The sequence below is a fragment of the Genypterus blacodes genome, unplaced genomic scaffold, assembly GCF_046128005.1.
Source record: "Genypterus blacodes isolate CSIRO-AG114 ecotype Tasmania unplaced genomic scaffold, CSIRO-AGI_Gbla_v1 ptg000056l_1, whole genome shotgun sequence".
Lineage (NCBI taxonomy): Eukaryota > Metazoa > Chordata > Actinopteri > Ophidiiformes > Ophidiidae > Genypterus > Genypterus blacodes.
In genome coordinates this window covers 118,645-136,815 of record NW_027466868.1, presented here as the reverse complement: position 1 = coordinate 136,815, position 18,171 = coordinate 118,645, and the positions used below count along the sequence as shown (strand labels likewise).

The 18,171-nt window shown below is 46.1% G+C and overlaps 2 protein-coding genes across 2 annotated transcripts in view; one reads left to right on the top strand and one right to left on the bottom strand.

Annotated features, from left to right (window-relative positions):
* Positions 1-249: 249 nt before the first annotated feature.
* On the top strand, positions 250-3,506 carry rtraf (RNA transcription, translation and transport factor). Its single transcript, XM_076152533.1, has 8 exons — positions 250-392; positions 1,650-1,774; positions 1,863-1,962; positions 2,239-2,319; positions 2,415-2,503; positions 2,589-2,657; positions 2,760-2,808; positions 2,901-3,506. Exons 1-8 carry the CDS (start codon positions 332-334, stop codon positions 3,053-3,055), a joined length of 729 nt encoding a protein of 242 aa, XP_076008648.1. The 5' UTR covers positions 250-331; the 3' UTR covers positions 3,056-3,506.
* A 342-nt stretch (positions 3,507-3,848) lies between these two features.
* nid2a (nidogen 2a (osteonidogen)) overlaps positions 3,849-18,171 on the bottom strand; it is a 30,314-nt gene continuing 15,991 nt past the window's right edge. Inside the window, exons 16-44 of the mRNA XM_076152365.1 lie at positions 16,830-16,976; positions 15,789-15,914; positions 14,630-14,755; positions 14,027-14,166; positions 13,835-13,940; positions 13,578-13,711; positions 13,383-13,488; positions 13,070-13,203; positions 12,870-12,975; positions 12,394-12,527; positions 12,205-12,310; positions 11,594-11,727; positions 11,372-11,477; positions 11,091-11,224; positions 10,886-10,991; positions 10,547-10,677; positions 10,333-10,438; positions 9,988-10,121; positions 9,800-9,905; positions 9,441-9,680; positions 8,577-8,706; positions 8,366-8,466; positions 8,106-8,275; positions 7,886-8,015; positions 7,614-7,785; positions 5,974-6,131; positions 5,766-5,889; positions 5,568-5,680; positions 3,849-4,571 (exon numbers count right to left, since the gene is read on the bottom strand). Of these exons, the coding sequence (XP_076008480.1) occupies positions 4,561-4,571; positions 5,568-5,680; positions 5,766-5,889; positions 5,974-6,131; positions 7,614-7,785; positions 7,886-8,015; positions 8,106-8,275; positions 8,366-8,466; positions 8,577-8,706; positions 9,441-9,680; positions 9,800-9,905; positions 9,988-10,121; positions 10,333-10,438; positions 10,547-10,677; positions 10,886-10,991; positions 11,091-11,224; positions 11,372-11,477; positions 11,594-11,727; positions 12,205-12,310; positions 12,394-12,527; positions 12,870-12,975; positions 13,070-13,203; positions 13,383-13,488; positions 13,578-13,711; positions 13,835-13,940; positions 14,027-14,166; positions 14,630-14,755; positions 15,789-15,914; positions 16,830-16,976 (3,671 nt within the window). The 3' untranslated portion in view covers positions 3,849-4,560. The remainder of the gene's footprint in view (positions 4,572-5,567; positions 5,681-5,765; positions 5,890-5,973; positions 6,132-7,613; positions 7,786-7,885; positions 8,016-8,105; positions 8,276-8,365; positions 8,467-8,576; positions 8,707-9,440; positions 9,681-9,799; positions 9,906-9,987; positions 10,122-10,332; positions 10,439-10,546; positions 10,678-10,885; positions 10,992-11,090; positions 11,225-11,371; positions 11,478-11,593; positions 11,728-12,204; positions 12,311-12,393; positions 12,528-12,869; positions 12,976-13,069; positions 13,204-13,382; positions 13,489-13,577; positions 13,712-13,834; positions 13,941-14,026; positions 14,167-14,629; positions 14,756-15,788; positions 15,915-16,829; positions 16,977-18,171) is intronic.

Genomic DNA, 18,171 nt, shown 5'->3' with positions numbered 1-18,171 from the left:
TGGGAGAGGCAGAGAGGACAAAGTGATTTTGCAAACTGCTATAATCTATGATGTAAATGCACTATAAATGAGATAACTTACTTATTCTGTCTTTAAATTGGTGGTTCGACCCCCGCTGCTATAAACTAATTGTAAAACTGCACATAAAACAAAGTCCTAAACTCAATATCAAGCTTTAGTTTTATAAGCAAGCTTTTGTTTTATAAGCAAGCTTTTATTCTGACAGATTTGACCGGATGTTCTGTCTGTTGCGCATGCGTGCCGACACACACTGACAGCTAGCGGAGCCAACAGCGAGGTTAGCCTTTTTGCACACGAAACACACTTTAGAATGTTTCGGAGAAAACTGACAGCTTTGGAATATCATAACCCGAACGACTTTGACTGCACAGGTAAGAAGCTCGCCACCATTTTGACTCTCAGCTTCTGCAGAGGAGTCGGATTCCGCCATAACCGCCGCAGCTGCCGGCTAACGTCACACAGGCTACGTACGCGGACTCTCGTTGATTTTACAGCGGTATACACCAAACACGTTCGCTTTTAAAATGACTTATTTTATTGTAAATGTGTTCTGGAGGGAATTGTTAATTCGAGCTATTCCCGACGTCAGCCAAAAATAAAGAAAACAATTTCTTAAACTTCTATATTTATGAATCATATCTCTCAGAATTGGAAATGGTCACGTAATTTGACGGTTTTCTTTTAGAGCCCGTCACTAAAATATAATAATAATGTTCAATATCAGTGAATCAGAGTTTAGAGGCTTCTCGTTAAACCAAAGCTAAAGCGTGTAGCGCCAAAAGACCGCTAGATGGCAATGTTTCTCCTGGCTTGTCTACTACAACAGTTCATTTCCATTAAGACAACTTTTTCAGCATTTATATACCGGCTTCGTAGTGGACTAAACGTTTATTTTAACCCAAATGTAAGTAATTATGGCGTTCCTGAAATTATTTAACAAACAAACGCTAAAAGGCTGGTGTGAGAGGTCAACGCTAAATATCCGCATGCAAAGGAGTCCACCTTTCAGAATAAAGGTTTACAGAGGACGTCAAAACGCACATACGCAACTCAATTCCTGCGTTAATGCAAACGCTCTTCTCTTAAAAATGCTTTATAGTTTATCATCTCTCATCCAGAAGTTTGTTTTGTCTTTCGCGCTTTTCACGTGTTGCCACATTGCAGAGTAACTTTACTGTGAAAGGACACATTTTTCAGGTGGTTGTAGATTTTTTTTTTTACAGCAACGAGTACAATGAAACGGATCCAAGAATCACGAAAACATTTAACAGTTTTACAATCAGTAAGCAGTCGATTTAAACAGTTTAAGATGTCCACTATGTTAAAATACTCACATCACTGGAGTCCATCGGTGAGAGGAGACTGGAGTCGGTTTGGAGTTTAACTTCCTTCAGTAATTCCTTCCTCCGTGCACTCGAAGCAAATCTGACAGTCCTTCCTTATATTTTCATTCACTTCGACTCGGAAAGGAGCAGGTGTTTCTGTTACCTGTAATGACAGGCAGTCACCGTGGGGGGCGGAGTTACACCTGTGAGTCAGGGATGAGATGACATGTTATAACTTCAACACTGAAGGGTTCACATTCTGTTCATCGGCCCTGCGTGTATTTTTCTCTCCAATCTGCTCAGATGAGACACAGTTCAGGAACTGCATTGTGTGGCTGGAAGACCAGAAGATTCGTCATTACAAGATAGAGGAGAGGGGGAATCTGAGGAACATCCCCAGCTCAGATTGGCCCAAAGCCTACCAGCAGGTGAGACACTAGATTATTATAAGATTATTGTTGTCGGCACTGTTTCACGCACAGAAGACGTGTCTGAGCTTCCTGTTCCTGTGTGCAGTACCTGCAGGACCTGAACTGTCCATTCAGCGGTCAGGAGAAGCAGGAGGCTTTAGACTGGTTACTGGGATTGGCTGTCCGATACGAATATGGAGACAACGGTGAGCTACGTCTGCCTGCTGAGTTAGAAAATCAATAGCAAATGTCTAGCTGATTTCCCAGTCTTCCTCCTTTACACCTAGCTGCAATAGTGACCTTGTCCACAAGAGGGAGACATTATCAAAGGAATAATGTCAGCTCGCCACCACATAACCGCCTGCTTAGAACCAAATCATTTAGTTCCCATTGAAGACAACAAAGTGATGGCGTGCAGCTGCTTCTGATCGTATTTATCTTGTCATCACTTTTCACCCCAAGTGTGTTTTATTGTTCCTCAGTGGAGAAGTACAAGAACTGTCAGCCGCTGGCAGCCTCCAACAACAGCGACAAACCATTGGATCCTCTAGTCAACCTCGACGGTAAGAAGAGTCATAACTCACTACTTAAGTCGAAACGCTGCCGCCTTCTGATTCCTCACATGCTGTATTCATATCTGTGTGTGTGTGTGTTTCAGTTAGCTCACCAGACTTCAAGGCAGGAGTGACGGCTCTGGCCAACATCCTCAAGATACAGAGACACGACGACTACCTAGTAATGCTGAAGGTGAGCGCCCGTTTGCGTCACGCGTCCTAATTCCTGTCCTACGCTCTACTGTGAGACGATCAACATGTTGGTCCGTGATTTCCAGGCCATCCGCATCCTGATCCAGGAGAGACTTTCACCGGAGGCCATCGCTAAAGCCAGTCAACATAAAGAGGTAAAGCACAGTTACACACGTTTGCCTCATGCCGCACTGAAATGAGGAAAATGTTCATTTAGTATTGAACTTGATGCATTTTCCTCTCCGCCCTTCATCCAGGGAATTCCCGTAGCGTTGGACAAGCACATTTTAGGGTTCGACACTGGAGGTGAGTGCTGTGTAAGGCTAAACAAATAAGAGGTACAAGTGAACAAGATGATTTGCGTTTTATATTAACGATACAACTCCCTCCCCCCTCAGATGCGACCCTAAATGAAGCGGCCCAGATCCTGCGCCTGCTCCACGTGGAGGAGCTGAGGGAGCTGCAGACCAGGATCAACGAGGCCATCGTGGCCGTCCAGGCCATCATCGCCGACCCCAAGACGGACCACAGGCTGGGCAAGGTCGGCAGATGAGAGCCGGGAAGAAGAGGGACGCGGGAGGAAGGACGGGACTGGACTCTGCTTAGTTTTAATTTGAATTTGAGAAGGAGAAAAGGCTTTGTCTTCGGTTTGAGCTGACACAGCGATGTTTCTTTGAGGGGAATTCTGTAGCAAATGGGAGCAAAAACACCAAGATTTCAGTTGTCTTTAGTTTGTGATGGAAGGTTTTGATGCCAGATGCATACAGGGATTGGCTTTGTTACAGAAGCAGTAGTAAAGGCTTTTATTTGACTCTTCATAAATCATTCATTCATTTCCGTTAGCCTGATGCACTAACGGAGGAAGGAGACTCTTCCTCACCCTCCAAATTGCCGTTATCTTTCTCAATACAAACCACAGAAGAAGAGCGAGTTGATTGTGCCTCAGTTGTATTTGTATGTTTTGTTCCAGATTGAAACGGTTTCAAGTAAAGGTGTTGTTGTTTTTTGGTGTGTGTGTGTGTGTGTGTGTGTGTGTGTGTGTGTGTGTGTGTGTGTGTGTGTGTGTGTGTGTGTGTGTGTGTGTGTGTGTGTGTGTGTGTGTGTGTGTGTGTGTGTGTGTGTGTGTGTGTGTGTGTGTGTGTGTGTGTGTGTGTGTGTGTGTGTGTGTGTGTGTGTGTGTGTGTGTGTGTGTGTGTGTGTGTGTGTGTGTGTGTGTGTGTGTGTGTGTGTGTGTGTGTGTGTGTGTGTGTGTGTCCAAAACACACCAAGCCTATCAATCAAAGTCAAGTACCAAATCACATTTTATTGTTATAAATATCACATCTTATAAAAAAGATTTAGAAGTAGTAGTAAAAGTATTTGGCAAAAAAAACAGAAGAATGTGATGTCATCTCATGGCTGACAGATTAGTAGTGCACAGGAATATGGCAGCACTGCGGTCGGACTGTGGCACAGGATGCGGTACAGTAATCTGATTGAAGTCATTTGACGTCATACTAAAGTAACAGAACAATATAGAATTCTGTAATGTCCTGGCTATAGATGAGCCGGGCCTGGAGTCTGTCTCCATCCAATACGTTGTGGTAAATTAAGTCTTAATTAGCCTGAGAGGCCATCGGACCCAAAAACTCGGCTTCCTGCAGGAGTTTGGCTCCAATGCGTAACATCTTAAATCTCTACGCTCCACAGAAAAAGCAACCTCGGGTTCAGCTGAAACGTTAACATTGATTTTGTTGTTCTGTGGCTTTAATCGGTAGAAAAAAGAAAAAAAAACTCACGTACAAAAATACAGTAGAAACAAAATCAAAAATGAGGTATAAAACAAATTTACAAAACATTTAATTTGGGGTTATAGCTTTAAGGCGAGATAAGGGAGGGAGGGGGGTGTTGGAGGATCTTCTGGCGACAGGAAGTGGCCTCGCTGCTCCTTTGCGAGTATCCTGTCCTCCAAGCCCCCCAGCAGAGGGGAACGTGGGGCCATGTCTTCTTCTTCCCCCTCTCCAGGAGCCGCCGTGGAACATTAGCACCAAAGGATCGCGTGTTCTGGTCGATCCGTCGTTAATGGCTCCCTGCAACACAAGGAACCCGTCACAACCTCGGGACCGTGAACTTTGAGCGGCCTACAGTTCCTTTTCCTGTGCCAGTCGGCATGTGGCGGCATGAAAGGCGAAGGACGGCGGTGTTAGAAAGCTAATGAAAGAACAAACGTGTCATCCGTCTTCAACAAAGCCCTGCACTTGTGTGTGTGTGTGCACGTGCACGTGCGTGTCTATTCAGCAATGACGGCTTTTAAGCCAGCAACCAAACCCTCCACAAGTGTGTTTTAGAGCTGTCATCATGGTCACAATTACACCGCACACACACGTCTTTGAAGCCGGCGGGTGTTATTTAGTCTGAGGCTTTCGAGGGTGCGAGAGGATGCGCAGACATGACAACAGAAACACACAAACACACAAATCAACGTGTGTGAGAGTGTGTAGCTTTGGCAATGACAACCTCCAAGGTGCTACTTTAGGGATTATCCTGTGTTTAGAGGGCCACTTTGTTCTTTAAAGACGTTTAACGTGCGGCTTTGAAAGGACTTGAGGCCATCTGCAGAAGTCGACACATCACACACACCGGCACACACACACACACACATAAACAAAATCCAGGTAGAGGGCCGCACACAGCTGTGTAATTACTGTGGTTTGCCTCTCTCGTAGATGCGTGTGAACTCAAAACACACACACACGCACACACACAGGTAGAGATGTGTGGAGGGTCCCAGCAGCTGTGTGATGACTTCCCTGCCTGGATGGTGAATGAAACATGACCGGCGCTTCACCGCACAACAAAAGCTGTGTTTACTTTACACTAAACCTATAAATAAAGTCTTAATCCTCAAATTGTGCCTTTCCGGTCTTGTGCCTGACCCCTAATGGTAGTGGGGGGGAATAACAGCAGGTTTGCGCTTGACTCCCTGTCAATTGCAACGTTTGATTGACGTGATGACATCACTCCAAACAAACCGATGAGCTCACTGTCTAACGCTTTGCAGTGTAACGTGTGTGTGTGTGTCTCACCTGATAGACACTGGGTGGTTGCTATGGCGATACCGTACAGGTGAGAGCGCTGGTCAGGCAGGTACTCGTCCGTGAACTGACTGCTGTCTTTGCTCACCGCAATCACGCCGTCTCTGTGTGGGCAATAACAACAATCAGCATATTGATTAGCGATTAGCAAAAACCAAACACTCTATACTCTTAAGGAAGGACGCGTACCTCCTCCAGTCAGTGTAGTAGAAGTGGTTTCTGTAGTAGACCATGCTGAAGGGGTAGTTGAGGCTGGAGTGGATCACTTTGCGGCCGGAGCCGTCTGGAGACACACACTCCAGACGCTTCGTACCTGACGAGCAGGAGGAGAAACGTCACAAGCTACGTTAGTACGACATCAATCACAGATAATGCTACAGTATGAGTGTTTGTTTACCTGCGTCGGCCCAGCAGACTTGTCCAGAGGACGTGTCGTACGTCAGAGCGTTTGGCAGGCCGACCCCCTCAGACACCACCACTCGCCGGTTCTGGCCGTCCACCGACGCGCTCTCGATCTTCGGCGCCTCGCGGTTCCAATCTGTCCAGTACAGAGTCCTGCAGAGAGACGACCAGGACGTTTAAGTCAAAGCTTTTCATATGTATCGCAGTGCTTTAACTCAAGGGGCCATACCTCCACCAAGGCCCAAAAAGTCCTCTAAGTTAGCACTCTGTAGGCAAAAATGTTAAAAGTGACAATTAATCGTTGAAATCTTTATCCCAAACACATAAAAACGTTTCTGTCCCTTCAACCTCGGCGAGTTGTTTTGTTGCCGAGCGCTGGAATCTGTCAGACACGGCGAGACGAGAGGAGACCCACACGTGCGGCTCCGGGGACCAGCTGTCTCGCGCTGATGAGGTCACGGTCGGGTTACTCAGAGCAGCGTGTGACCTCTGACCTCACCTCTCCCATCAATCCTCCTCCCCTCCCACATCACACACTTGTGGCTCAGATTCTTCATCTCTTTTAGATTTGCATTTTGTTTGAAAAGCACAAAAAGAAGCTTGGCAGGATGGAAGCATAGCTGTGTGTGTGTGTGTGTGTGTGTGTGTGTGTGGGCTGGTAAGGACGTCACGCTTCTTTTCATCTGTATATAAAGGTCTGCATGTGGGGAGTCCACTGGGGAGAACAGGTAATACACACCACATGAGCAATCAACACTGTATCCATGTGTGTGTGTGTGCGTTAATCAATTTGAATAATGTGCGGCTGAGCAGATGTTTTGTGTATGTGTTTTCATATGTGAGTGTGCGAGTGTGTGTGTGTGTGTGTGTGTGTGTGTGTGTGTTTTCTTAACGTGAGTATGTGCATGTGTGTATATTTCCACATTGCTGTGTGTGGCTTCATCATATGTGGACCCATGTGAGGCAGCAATTACCTTTAGGGTCAGCGTCAGAACACACACACACACACACACACACACACGCACACACGCCTGGCCGCGAGTCTGAAAACAAACTTCAAACTGTCATACCAATACTGTGAAACACATATTTGAGGTTTTATAATTTTGGTTACAACTGCTATGTTTAATCATTTGTATCAACCACAACACACACACACACACACACACACACACATGTGCGATCACACACACACACTCGTTGATTATGTGATTAGCTGCAATGATACAAAACAGATGTTGTTCCTGGAGAGAGCTGAGCAATGACGGCCTTGTGCTTTCACTGATGTTTGTGTGTGTGTGTGTGTGTGTGTGTGTGTGTGCGTGTGCGTGTGCGTGTGCATGTGTGTTTGTGGTAACCTGTCCCGAATTAATAGCTTCAGTAAATCCAGAGTAGTTTTCTTTTTCTGTTTACTGAAACACTAAAACTCAGTTATACGGCAGAACAGATCAAACTCCGCCTTTAAACCCAAACCACCTGTGTCTCTGAGTGATGATGTCATGCTCAGACTCAACGAGCCTTGAAGAACAAAGTCAGACAGCGCCACAACAACGAGTAAGGACCGGGCCTCCTTCACTCATTCGTCTCAGTTTTAAGTGTTTGAATTTTGCGGCGTTTTCCCGTTTAAAGTCTTACCCTGTGGAAGAGACCACGATGATGGCACGGGGGTTGACCAGGTCCGCCTCGATCAGCGTCCGCCTTCCGCTGCCGTCCAGGTTGGCGCGTTCGATTCTGTCCGGGGTGGAGTCGACCCAGAACATCAGGCGGCGTTTGACGTCCACCGCCAAACCCTCTGGACTGATCAGATCTGCAGAGACGGAGAGAGCGGAGAGTACGCAGTGAGTACACAGACGAGGGGGCAGGAGGTGTGAGTGTGTGTGTGTGTGTGTTTGAGTGTTTGGTGTTACCTGTGTTGATGAGAATCTCAGGCTCGGCTCCAGGCACCATAGAGGCCCTGTTGATCGTCCTCGCAGACAAATCTGTCCAGTAGACGTAATTCTCTTTGCAGTCATGGGCTAAACCGACAACTATGGAACCCTGGAGACACACACACACACAAGGATGGTATTGATCACGCAGTCCCACACAGAACCAGGTAAGAACATAAGGACATATTGGAGACGTTACATGTAGAGCCAGCAGTGTTTTGGACCGGGAGGCGTCCAGTCTTGTCCCATTGAGAGGCAGCGCTCCGATTTTCTGCCCCTGCGCGTACAGCATGGTGACGTCAGAGGGAGGCGGGGTCACATCTGGGCGGGGCAACGGGTGCACGGTGGGTGGAGCAACAGAAGGGAGGCCTGGGACACAGAATGGATGGGATGAAAAGTTAGGTCGCGATCAAATCTCGATCACACAGATACACTGCGCCGGCTAAAGACGACACTCACACGCAGGCTTGACGATGTCGTGCGACCGAGTGCCAGGAACCTCACGGCCGTCCTGGTCCACACACCAACAGTAACTGGTCGCCCCGTAACACTGGACAGGACTGAGATGCCAAGAGACAGCAGAGGATGGAGAAGCCGTATATCAAATCACTTCACAAGTTGTGGGTGTGTGTGTGTGTGTGTGTGTGTGTGTGTGTGTGTGTGTGTGTACCTGAACTGGCCGTCTGTCTCGCACTGAGGCAGGTAGTGGTGTGGCTCAGGTTGTCCGCCGTAGTGCTCCATCAAACTGGCTCTCCAACGCTCGCACACACTCTCTGAGCGCTGGGTCGGAGCTACATCCACTGGGGGGGAAACGCAAATAAAATCTAATGTCAGCACACACACATATACTGCTTACGCGGTTGTTGGATTGTGGCGCAGATACACACATTATTTATTCCATTTTATTGTGTTCGAGTATGTTTTCAAGCTTTAAGAGTTTCAAGCTTGTGGTCATGACCAGGGAAGACCAGTGGTTTAACACTAACACTAACACACACACACACACACACACACACACACACACACACACACACACTTATCTTGCTCATGTCAAAACTGTTTACCCTGTAAAATCCCTTTAATAACTCACTTTATAGTAGAGCTTTAAAACAAAACCCAAAAACCACTTTAGATGTCCACTAATGTTTATACTTAGATACAGTTATATGGGTGTGTTTGAGTGTGTGTGTGTGTGTGTGTGTGTGTGTGTGTGTATGTGTGTGTGTGTATACAGGCCGAGTGTAACACTGTGTTGCCACTCAGCTGGTAGGGCCGCTTGTTGTGTTTTGGTTTGGTTGCCTTGGAAGCGGCCAGCACCACCACTTCAGATGTTCGACGAACCAAGTCTGTACAAATCTGTCTCTATGTGTGTGTTAGCATATGTGTGTGTGAGAGAGGGAGAACGGTAGAGATGACTCATGAAAGTGTCGTCTCACCATGAATCACTGAAAATAGCCCCTGTATTCAACATTTCTTACTTCAATATGGGGCTAAAATGTTGATATACCCTACTAAAACCCTGGCGTGGTCTCACCTGGTTTGTTGCAATCTTTGGGTGTTGCACCAGCTGGCGTCCTGGTTCCCGCTCTCTCCTGTCCCCTGCTGTCCACACACCAACAATGTCCAGTAGAGCTGTGGCACTGTTGAGGTAGGTATTGTCCCTCCGGGTCGCACTGAGGTACAAAAGCACCGACGACAGGATATCCATCTGGACCTGTGGTCTGAGCGCCATCTCTGTGGTGCTCACAGTGAGTTTTAGGACGCTGTGGTTCATCTATAATGGGAGAAAAGGGAATTAATGCACAGGAAAAGTGTGAAGACAGGAACTAAGACATTCTCCTATCAGTCAGTATGTTTACATGCACTTCAACTATCAGCCAACAACGGCCTCACCTGGTTTGTCACAGTCAAAGGGGGTTGTACCACGTGGCGTCATTGTTCCTGCTCTCTCCTGCCCCCTGATGTCTACACACCAGCAATGTCCAGCAGATTCATGACACTGAAACACACAACAATCGAAATTTAGGCCATAACATTGTATTGCAATGCATGTCTCTGTAAAAACTGAACCAGAATTGTACCTGTTGGGGTATGTACTGTCCATGTGCATCACACTGAGGCACGAACACGCCAAGCAAAGGATATCCCTCTGGACTGGTCGTCTGTACGCTGTCTCTGTGCTGCTCACATTGAGTTTTAGGACGCTCTGGTTCATCTGAGAAAGTGATAGAATCAGATCAGTGTACAAATACCCTAGAGAACAGACGATGACCATCAGATCACCATCAACTTTACCCTGAGATTCCCCATGGTTCATTGCTGGGGCCACTATATGTTTGCTCAAAGCTAATTCAATGCGGATTGTTAAAAGATTACTTTGTGGCACTGTTGCATTTATGGGCGATGTCTTTATAACACAGCCTCACCTGGTTTGTCACAGTCTTTGGGCGTTGTACCAGCTGATGTCCTGGTTCCTGCTCTCTCCTGCCCCCTACTGTCCACGCACCAACAATGTCCAGTAGAGCCGTGACACTGAGGCAGTAAGAATTGACAAACATTTATTATTCAAGACACACCGCTGTACACTCAAGGTGACCTTAAATTGGTAATTCCACAATGTTTAATGCATCAATCACTAACCTGTAATGGTATGTACTCCCCATTTGCATCACATCCGGGTACAAAAGCTCCAACCTGTGGATATCCGTCTGGACTGGTCTGTGCACTGTCTCTGTGATGCTCACAGTGGGTTTTTGGACGCTGTGGCTCATCTGGTAAGAAAGATTGACAATAACGATTTTGGGGCTAATGTTGGTAGCTGCTAGCACTACTTTATACTATACTATACAAGGGTTAGGGTTACATTAGACTACTACTAGGTTAGGTGTTATGTTAGGTTAGACTACTATTATAACTGATAGATACGGTGGTACCACACAGTGTACTGAGACCTGGGCAGCAAAAACTCTACATCCTCACCTGGTTTGTCACAGTCTTTGCGTGGTGTCCCGGGTGATGTCCTGGTTCCTGCTCTCTCCTGCCCTCTATTGTCCACACACCAACAATGTCCAGTAGAGCCGTGACACTGAAACAATGATTGAAATGATCAGCATTGTGTCTTTTTCAGTTCAGTCATCAAATTTGGATGAGAGTGTTCATAAGTAATAGTGTTCCAGACGCTGACCTGCACAGGAAGGTACTGTCCATCTTGATCACACTGAGGCACAAAGGCTCCACCTATCGGGTATCCATCAGAACTTGTAGTCTGCACACTGTCTCTATGGTGCTCACAGTGAGTTTGCGGACGCTCTGGCTCATCTGCGTGACGAAAATTAACACAGTCATACTTCTCCCTATGTCGTTATGCTGCTGACATTCTACTGTTTGTTCTTTAGGTTGAAATTGGAAATTTGTCTTCCAATGTTGTCTTGGGATAACACTGACAGTCAAAAACAACAGCCTCACCTGGTTTGTCACAGTCTGTGGGCGTTGTACCAGGTGATGTCCTGGTTCCTGCTCTCTCTTGCCCCCTACTGTCCACACACCAACAATGACCAGTAGAGCCGTGACACTGTGGCAATAACAAATGACAGATGCATTTATTGTTCACGACATGAAGCTATATTTTATATGTTTTTCAGGGTAAAATCAGAATGCGAAACAATGTTTAATTATTCAAACACAAACCTGCAATGGTATGTACTCTCCATTTAAATCACATTGGGGTGCAAAGGCTCCGAGTATAGGATATCCCTCAGAACTAGTAGTCTGTACACTGTCTCTGTGGTGCTCACAGTGAGTTTTAGGAGGCTGTGGCTCATCTAGGGGAAGAAGATGGACAATTGCACAATTTCTTGAAATAATGTAATGCTCAAATTATGTTTAGAATACGCAATACAACCTATCAGCCTAAAAAGCGATTTTTCAAACACAAGATTATATTGTCTTTCAATCTGCTGTTCTAAACTTCAGCTCCCTCACCACTCTCCATCCCCCCACATGCGCTGACATCACCTGTTTTTACAGACATTCCAGCTCTATGACCCATTGACCTCAATAGTGCAGCACTTACAAGGTTAGACACACACAAGTGTAAACGTGCTGTCTGTTTGACTTGTCATTGAGTTGAGGAATAACAGAGTTCGCAGGTCAATGTTTAGCATGAAAGCCTTGGAGAGCCATGACATCATACACCTGCTGGCACCGTTAGTACAGATAACAAAACAGGTTCAGGCGCCTCGTCTCAAGGAAGGAAAAGAAAAATTCTCTAGGTTTATTTGGTTTTCTCTGCGTCTCACCTGGTTTGTCGCAGTCTTTGGGTGGAGTACCAGGGGGTGTCCTGGTTCCTTCTCTTTCCTGTCCTCTACTGTCTACACACCAACAATGTCCGGAGGAATCGTGGCACTGAAAAATGTACATTTTAGTTGCAACTTCTGATCATTGACAGCTGTGAAGACACTCACCACCAGTCGTTCATAGATGCTTACCTGCAGTTGTATGTACTCTCCATTTGCGTCACACTGGGGGACATAGGCTCCGACTAAGGGGTATCCCTCTGGACCGGTGGTCTGCACACTGTCTCTGTGGTGTTCACAGTGAGTTTTAGGACGCTGTGGTTCATCTGGGGAGAAAAGATTTCAATTTATTTACATTATATATCAGTGTAATACAAACAATACAAAATGCTCAGTGTAGACGATGACCATCGTTGCTCATAGTGAAGTCTTGGACAAGAGGTGGGAGGGAAGAAAAGGGGATTTGGGGACAAATTACAAACACTGCAGGGTAGAGGCAAAGCCTTCATTCCGGAAAGGCCTTTTCTCTCCCACAGGATTAAAATAGACTAAATCAGTTTAAATTGGTTTCCACACAGTCGTTGTGTTCTGGCATGCATTGCAAAGTTGCTGTGGTCTGCACTAGGTGGACAGCCAAATATTTGGTGAGCACGTCCAAGAGGTCTAACCTGGTTTGTCGCAGTCTTTAGGTGGTGTACCGGGCGATGTCCTGGTTCCTGCTCTCTCCTGCCCCCTATTGTCTACGCACCAGCAATGTCCAGTGGATCCATGACACTGAAAGGAGTCGTACAGTACAGTAGAAGAAACATTAGAAGCTGTGCATGAGCATAATAGTTCTTTGATTAAACAGGCCATAACTCGACTTTACCTGTAATGATCTATAATGTCCTTCAGCGTCACACTGAGGTATGAAGGCTCCTGCTATAGGATATCCCTCAGGCGTGGTCGTCTGCACGCTGTCCTTGTGGTGCTGGCACTGAGTTTTAGGACGCTGTGGTTCATCTGCAGTTGGAGCAAAGAGAATTAGAAAAATAGTTTCACAAGATGGATGGCGAGAGAGCTGGTCAAGCTATCAGAACAAAAAAAAACGATCTTTCAGCGTGGTATCGTCTGCAGATAGAAGTTCTTCTGGGCATTGAACTGCTGGAGATATCTCCACCTACACGTTTGTGTCTTCTCACCTGGCTTGTCACAGTCTGTGGGTGGTGTACCAGGTGCAGTCCTGGTTCCCGCTCTCTCCTGCCCCCTATCATCCACACACCAACAATGTCCAGTGGAGCCGTGACACTAGAATTAAGAATATTAACAAAAACCTACAGTGAGCAGAGAGTATAGATGCCTATTTAAACAGTTAAATCAGTTAATCAGACACTTACCTGTAAAGACCTATACTCTCCATTTGCATCACATTGGGGTATAAAGATTCCAGCTACAGCATGTCCCTCTGGACTGGTGGTCTGGACGCTGTCTCTGTGGTGCTCACACTGCGTTTTAGGACGTTCTGGTTCATCTGGTGAAGAGAGAATGTACAGATTATGACCTATTTCATTGATTGTAAAAAAGAGTTAGTCTAGAAAACAGCAAGTATCAGCAAGTACAACCTGCAGCGACATTGTATTTCATGACTACTCACCTGGTTTACCACAATCCACAGGTGGAGTACCAGGTGGTGTCCTGGTTCCTGCTCTCTCCTGCCCTCTAGTGTCCACACACCAACAATGTCCAGTGGAACCATGGCACTACGATTCATTCACAATGAAATCACAAAAAATTAGTAAATTAACCAACTTAATCAGTCACACATACGCCTCTCATTGGTCCCTACCTGCAGTTGTCGATACTGCCCGACAGAGTCGCACTGAGGTATGAACGCTCCGACACTCGGCCGCCCGTCGTTGTCTTCCGCTCCAGCCTGCAGACTGTCTCGATGGTGCTCACACTGGGTCTTTGGTCGATCTGTCTGTCCTGTAGACAAATAAAGAAAACCTTCAATGGGATTCTTCCTTGACCGTTTGATCTGTTTTCTTTATGCCCCTGCTGGTTGTACCTTCAAAAACCCTACTAAAACAATGTACTTGTCCTCTTTAATTGAAGGTATCTGAACTCATAAAACTTTGAATATCGTATTAAAAAGGGATAATTTGACAAATTCTGTGTAAATGGGTGAAGAAAATCTATTTTTAACCTGTTATGTATTTCTTGTATGTTTCTCTTCAACTGAGCCTATTCCGGTTATTTCAGGGAACTTGGAAGTCCCCTTTATCATCTATATATATATTTTAGCCCTTTTATAAAAAAGAAATTGTAACAACGCAGGGTCAGATCAGGCTTTAAGGCACTTATTGGAACCCCATTACAGCATAGGACCAGATGTGTCATAATGCCACTTTAGTCTATATCAGGCACTACCACAGTTTCCTTCACTGACCTTGCTGCTGGGAGCAGTAGAAACCATCACCATAAAAGCCAGGCTGGCACTGACACTGGAAGGATCCCAGTCCGTTGATGCATCTGGCGCTGACATGACACAGGGAGGACCTGCATTCATCTATGTCTACAAACCGCAGAGGAAAAAATGAATATACAGTACAAATGTGTAAACATAGCCTCAGTGGAATGTGGAAAGCCGATCTGACCACAGAAATTATACAACAATCTATGAAATGATATCTGGCTGTTGATTTAAAAGCGTTCAGTTTTGCATCTTATCAGTGGTTGTTTTGTGGTTTGGCCTCTTTTCAAGGTCTTACATCAAGAATTGCACGAGTTAGTAGAGGGAGGTAAGAAGGATTGAAAGAAAGTTCAAGAGTTCACACTAATGGGTGAAAGCAGGACACACACACGCACGTTAACAGAACCAACATCTCACACACATTCCACAACAACACGTGCTGTCATTACATTCATCTTTCACTTTCACTCCTCTCCTGCCTAATCTCTCCCTCTTTCTCACATTAGCCCCGTCATTCCTCTCACTCCCTCACTCCGGTTCTCACATTTGTCACCCATCCTCCCCCCTCTTATGCGCCACATTTTTCTGGGCCTTGCAGCTGTGCATTGCTGCTGTGGGAGAAATGTTGTGCCTGAGATTTGGACAAATACATGGGAGTCTTCCAAGTGTTTAACTGTTTTTGAGCCTCCATGCTCCAAAATGATTTTTTTTCTGCCATGGGACGATCACAGTCTAGTAGTCAATAAGTAAAACCTGATAACAGTATATCATAAATGCACGTCTCCTATGAGTAGCCCCAAAAAGTACCTGGGAGTACCTGTGGTTGCCATGCCAATACGTATATGTCTACAGTTCATTTTAATGACGACTCCACTCTTTGCAGCACAAAGCATGGTTAGTGGTTTAGATTGACGTTGTCTCATCGTGCCACATTGTTTAGTGGTTTGGATTGATGTCAGTCTCTAGATGTAGTTTTAGGATAAATGATGGTGTGTCATGAAGCTGACAGACACTAAAATGGTCTTATTATCCACTTAGTGAAAAAATAGGTGTAATTAAGGAGTTTAAAATCATACCAAACCTGCTGATGAGACAAATACAAATATTGCTCAAAGGAACTAATTCAGCGACTCACCCACACAGGTGCGTCCATCGTGGCCAAACTCGTAGCCAGTCTGACACTGGCATCGATGGCTACCGGGTAGGTTCACACACTGGGCATGGGCGCCGCATGTCACACCCTCGGCGCACTCATCGATGTCTGCAGAGAGAGAAACAGACGGAGAATTAAAAAGTGAGGCAGGCCAGACTGACAAAGTGCAGCTATGTGGATAGTGACCTGCTGTGTGTGTGTCAGAGAGTACAACGTATAACTAAAGGTCATTAATGGTGATGTAGTGTGCATAAATTCACACCGCAGCCACAGCTTGTTTTTGAGTGTGTGTTTGTGTGCACACATGCCCACCATGCGTACAAGGCACAAAACCACAGACGCACATTCAAGCAGAGTGCCAACAAAAGACGGCGAGGCCCAGTCATGGGAACCGAGGCTGAGCCTGGGGCTTTCCTAGTGCTGTCAGCAGGAGAAAAAGACCTGATGCTGGGCTAATGAAAGGCCACACACCAGCCAAACACCTAGGAAGTCTCTTAATAAGTGGAGGGAAGAGAAGAGAAGAGAAGAGAAGAGAAGAGAAGAGAAGAGAAGAGAAGAGAAGAGAAGAGAAGAGAAGAGAAGAGAAGAGAAGAGGCGGCTAATTGTTTTACTTCTTACAAAGGGAGGAGGAGAGCACAATGAAGTAAATACAAAGTGAACATGGAAGAGATTAGAGGAAGGAGGGAGAGGGAAATCAAGGAGAGAGAGAGAGATAGAGGGATGAAAGAGGTAAAGATGAGAGGAGAGATGATTCCTTCCATGCAGCCTGTACTTGACCCCTTTCTACAGGATGGACAGATGCTGATGAAACACAGACATGGTGCCTTGAACTGTCTTCAACTGTGTCTGCATGTGTTTATGTGTGTGTGAGGGAGAGCGAAGGAGAGAGAGAGAGAGACCATTAGGCTGAGTGAGTGTAGGTAAGCATCGTAAAGCACTGCGCTGTGTATATAGACTGTCAAAGACAGGGACAAATGGTCCAGAGAGAGGAGGAAGAGGAGGAAGAGCCATATAAAGCCATACCGTAACAGTTGCGACCGTCCCCTCTGTACCCGGTAGCACACTGGCACTGGAAGGCCTGGCCCTCCAGCGGGATACACTGGGCTGTGGTGTCGCAGTCGTGGCTGCCGGCGTAGCATGGGTTGACCAGCTCCGGCAATGTCGCCTCCACTGCAGGAGCAAGAGAGAGGAGACTTGAGTGAATTGAGATTATTTGAGATTATTAAATTTTAAAGCGCAATGATTACAGCGATGATTACAGAGCGGCCTAACCAGACACACATGTAGAAATCACTGCAGACAAATTCCCCGAGGACGGTTTCCTATTAGGAAGTGACTCCCTTCATGTTCCCGACCCTCGACATATGGATGAGGTTAGACACACATGAGACAGACGGACCGAGACAGACGGATGGATGAGAGAGCGGATGTGCGCAGAGGCTTTCCCCATACTGCTGCTCGACTCAGACTTACAAGTAAATAATAAAAAAAACAATACCGACAGACTCATTTCTTCAAAAAACCAGCTGGGATCCTTTAGGGAAAAATGTGCATGACTCAAAATACACACATGCTGCTCCACTTCACTCCATTAGGTTTTAGTGGCGAGTCCACAAAATCTAGCGTGTGGTGGAGGCTTCTACCCAGAGCACCTTGCAGCTTTTGCTTTGTTGTGATGGTGTAAAAATAATTGATTTCAGTGGAGGCTTTTATTGTGAAATCTGCACCAGTCCGTAGCGACCACCAAACAACAAAATGGATCAAATCACACGTCGGTAATATCTGTCTTTAATCATGTGTAAAGCTTCAGGGCGACGTTAACTTCACCATCTGAAGTCTCGTCCACTGTAAACAATAAACACACACGTAAACAAAACCAAACGTACACACACACACACACACACACACATTAAGCACAGCTTGCTTCCATCTCCTAAGGCCAGAGAGCAATGGCTGGCTCATTATCAAAAAGAAAGCAAGAGAGCAAGAGAGCAAGAGAGAGAGAGAGAGAGAGAGGGAGAGGGAGAGAGAGAGGAGAGGGTGCAAGAGACAGAGAAGAGGGTAAGAGAGAGAGAGAGAGAGAGAGAGGTCTTCAAAAGTAATGAATGTGGCTTGGAAGAAGGGATGATGAGAGGACAGGGACAGGAGAAAAGAATGAGAGATAATTATAGAGAGAGAGAGAGAGAGAGAGAGACAAGAGGGAAAGAGAGATTGTGTGTGTGTGTGTGTGGGAGAGAGAGAGAGAGAACTACCACACAACACATGTATGCACACACCATCAAAGCAATGACTGTAGTTTCCCACCTGTTTCTTTTCACAATGCCCCTCCCACACCCAGACACACACACACACAGGCACTCACACA